The sequence below is a fragment of the Rhagoletis zephyria genome, unplaced genomic scaffold, assembly GCF_001687245.7.
Source record: "Rhagoletis zephyria isolate East Lansing unplaced genomic scaffold, Rhagoletis_zephyria_1.1 Rzeph_scaffold_00001, whole genome shotgun sequence".
NCBI classification, from domain to species: domain Eukaryota; kingdom Metazoa; phylum Arthropoda; class Insecta; order Diptera; family Tephritidae; genus Rhagoletis; species Rhagoletis zephyria.
The window spans coordinates 1,858,945-1,862,611 of record NW_016157085.1 but is presented as its reverse complement, the minus strand read 5'-3'; the positions used below and the strand labels follow the sequence as shown (position 1 = coordinate 1,862,611).

Below are 3,667 nucleotides of genomic sequence, written 5' to 3'. Positions count from 1 at the left end.
GTGCATATATGTACATACATATGCACATGATTTTGGATATAGTAAAGATATGCACCAATGTATGTACATATGTATGCATGTTTGTACTTATTTGTATCTAATTGGTCTTTGTTGCATTTATTGCCTAGAGTTATTCGTCCATAATTTCGCTTTCACTCGGCCGTATCGTGCTCTGTGGCTCTTATTGTTGTTGTAGTTCAACTAAAGTAACTCAAGCAAATAAATTACCAAAAAAAAAAATAGAGCACAATGTTGTGAAAGATGTCTGCATTTTGAGGAAATGATGTAATAAATCTAAATCGGGCTATTGCAAAAATGTGTATAAAATTAGAAGAAAAAATGTAAAAAAAAAATAAAAACCGTGGATTACATATTTCGGTTTCCTTTACACAAACAAGATAAAAATCAATAAGGAAAATGAAAAATTCGGCCTTATCATGAGTTTCATTTTCCCCGAACCGGTTCACTTTTCACTTTTGGTTTTCATGGTTTTATTATGGGCGGATGACAAATTTTCGGGTGAATTGTTTTTCAGGCGAAACTCAGGATAAGGCAGATTATCATTATTCATAGCGGAAAGTTATTAAAGTTGACTTCAGACTAATGTCGAAATATCGATAACTTAAAATTAATAAAACCAAATAAAATTGTGTTTTATTAAAATCCGGCCTTGAACTCTTGTCAAATTAGAAATAAAAAAAAAAATCCAAAACATCAATGTATGTAGTTAAAACGTGTTTTTTTTTAATAAACGCGCTCCAAGAAAATTATGATTTATGCCGAGTTTCCACTAGGCATGGAAATGACATGTCAAAACAAACTGAGTGACTATTTTTGTGAAAACAAAATTTTAAAGGCAATGTTGGACATCAAAAAAATGCGCGCCATTACTTTCATAAAAACAGTCATTAAGTTTAAATTTTTTATCATTTCAATGCCTAGCGGTAATTTTTACACAATTTCTCATTTGTTTATATTTTTACTTACCTCCACTGTGCGTCCATTAAAATAAAAACATGCTTAAGCATTTGAGTGTTTCTTTAACTTATTATTTAAATAAAATAACATTAAACCTAGGGCAGTTTTCAAGTTGTATAAAAAAATATATATATAACACATTTGGCTTATAATACAATGGAAAAAAAAACGAAACAGCCACAATTGTTGGTAACGCACTTCGCGTCCATCCAACAGTCTTGGCTGCCCCATTAAACCCCCCTTCCATTAGACTACTTCTTCCTCTCCTCCTCTCCTCCTCGACTTTCGTCCTTCGTCCTCTCCTCTCCTCGTCCAACTGGCCATCGGTCCTCCTTGTTCTCGTTATTGTGCTAATTTCTAACTCATTAATATCCTCTTTAAAGTTGTTGTTGTTGTTTTGGTGTTACTCCCGTTCAGCTCAACATGAATGCGTGCGGACTTTCTTGTTTACCTTCGGATGGAATCTATCGGAGTGGTTATGTTATTTGTTTTAGTTGATTTTTTTTTTTTATATTCCTTCCTACTACTACTTCATCCTTTCCGTCCTTTGTTCCTACTTGTATTCGCGATCTGTGGTGGCAATCCTCGAATTTCATCAGCTTTGATTTCGTTTCAATTTATTCCTATTTTTTTCTGTGGTCTTTAACTAGTTTGCCTTGGTTTCAACTGTGTTCTGTGTTCACCCATTTTGCTCGTACTATGTCATTTTACATCTACTCAGCCTTCTCCGTCTTAAAATTGTCATCTTTGCTATATAAAGAAATATATCCATTACATTTTAGTCATGGTGATAGTCATGATGATGGTAGTCATGGTGTTCTTCTTTGTGGTGGAAAATTGGCACTTCAACATGGTATTTTTCTGGTACGGGAATTTCCTTGTGCACTGGCACCTTCACTTCCGAGTAAACGGGATATGGTTTCTCAATGGGCACTTTCACTTCGTATGGTACTGGCTTCTCAACCGTGTATGGTACCTTCTTTTCCACAGTGTAAGGCTGTGGCACGGGTACCTTCACATGCACTGGATAAGGTTTCTCAACTTCGACTTTGTAGGGTTTGTCGACTGGATATTTCACTTCGTAAGGTACCTTCTTTTCCACAACGACTGGGTATGGTTTTTCAACTTCGACTGGATATGGTTTCTCCACTTCGACGGGATATGGTTTCTCCACGGGCACCTTGACTTCATACGGCACCTTTTTGATTACCTCATAAGGCTTTGGCACGGGCACTTCCACTTTCACTTCATAAGGAATTTTCTTGATGACTTCGTAGGGTTGTGGCACGGGTACTTTCACCTCATAGGGTATCTTCTTGATGACTTCGTAGGGTTGTGGCACATGTACTTTCACTTCATAAGGCTTGTCAACTGGTACCTTCACCTCATAGGGTACCTTCTTTTCAACAATATATGGTTTTGGCACATGTACGGGCACTTTAACGTATTCCTTCACATGTACGGGTACCTTCTTTTCCACGATGTATGGCTCGGGCACAGGCACCTTCACCTCGTAGGGTACTTTCTTTTCCACAGTATATGGTATGTGTTTGGTAACGGTGTAAGGTACAGGAACTTTCTTCTCAATCGTAATAGTCTTAATGTGTTCATGATGATGATGATGTCCATAATCGCCTAGATGAAGACCACGCTTCTCGACGGTTTTACTATCATCCTTCGCTTCGGTTGCTTCGTTCTCGCTTGCCGCTGCAGCATTATCCGCTGCAGATGATTCTGCTTTCTCGGACGCTGGCGCACAATGGGCAATTGCCACGCACAAGGCGAGACAAGGGAGTACAAACTGTAAATAGAAAAATAAAATTTATTGTTTAAATTAAATTGGCATATCCATATTGGCTGGCAACAATCTGTAGTATGCAGTAATGGTTGATGACATCCACAATTATTGACGAGTTAATAATTACCAAACGCATTGTTGAGCTGTCGGTTTGAACGGTCCAATAGAGGAAAATTAACACTGAGAGTTTGTTTAGCCAATAACGAGATCCAAGTTGGGACTGACTTGTTCAGCTATGGACGCTCACTTTATATACGCGTGAAAAACTAGCGCGCGCTCAGACGCTATTGTACCAATAGTTGCGCTTATTGTACGCTGCTTGCGCCAATGCAGTAGGTACATACACATGTAAATATGACAAACATACAAATATATTCACTTTGGTAAGACCAAAATTGTGCACCGATTATAAGCGCAACATCCAACAACAAAAGCAACAACAACGTTTAACTTGCGCCGCGCTTGGAAGCGATAGCTGTTCAGCTTAGCATAAAAGCAACACCAGCAGTTGTGGCTGTAGTCAACATATCAGTGGCAACAATAACCACGAAAAAACAGTTGCTGTAATGAGTAATTAGCATTAGTTTCGCCACAGTTAAAATACCCGACACCGCTAGCCTGCTAGCGTTAATCCAAAAAAAAAAAAAACAAATGTTCATAGTTGTGAACTTAAAAGTGTTGCATAAATGTTTTTGAAGCCCAGCTTCTTACCATCCCTCAGATTTGTTTGACCTCAAAGCGAATAAAGCTGGGGTTAGACTCCAGTTCTCCAGTTTTCAGGAGTTGGGGTAATCTGCTTTCAGAAGACGGTGGACATTTGTTTTGGGAAAGAACGAGCAGAGCTAATGTACCACATTGCGAATGGCGATAATTTAGGCTTTTGTCAGCCCC

The 3,667-nt window shown here is 38.3% G+C and overlaps 1 protein-coding gene across 1 annotated transcript; it reads right to left on the bottom strand.

Annotated features, from left to right (window-relative positions):
* Nucleotides 1-1,118: 1,118 nt before the first annotated feature.
* On the bottom strand, nt 1,119-3,187 carry Vajk4 (chitin-binding protein vajk4). Its single transcript, XM_017614163.1, has 2 exons — nt 2,904-3,187; nt 1,119-2,779 (listed from the first exon to the last, which is right to left on the bottom strand). The coding sequence occupies exons 1-2, from the start codon at nt 2,910-2,912 to the stop codon at nt 1,757-1,759; spliced, it is 1,032 nt and encodes a 343-aa protein (XP_017469652.1). The 5' UTR covers nt 2,913-3,187; the 3' UTR covers nt 1,119-1,756.
* Nucleotides 3,188-3,667: the final 480 nt, after the last annotated feature.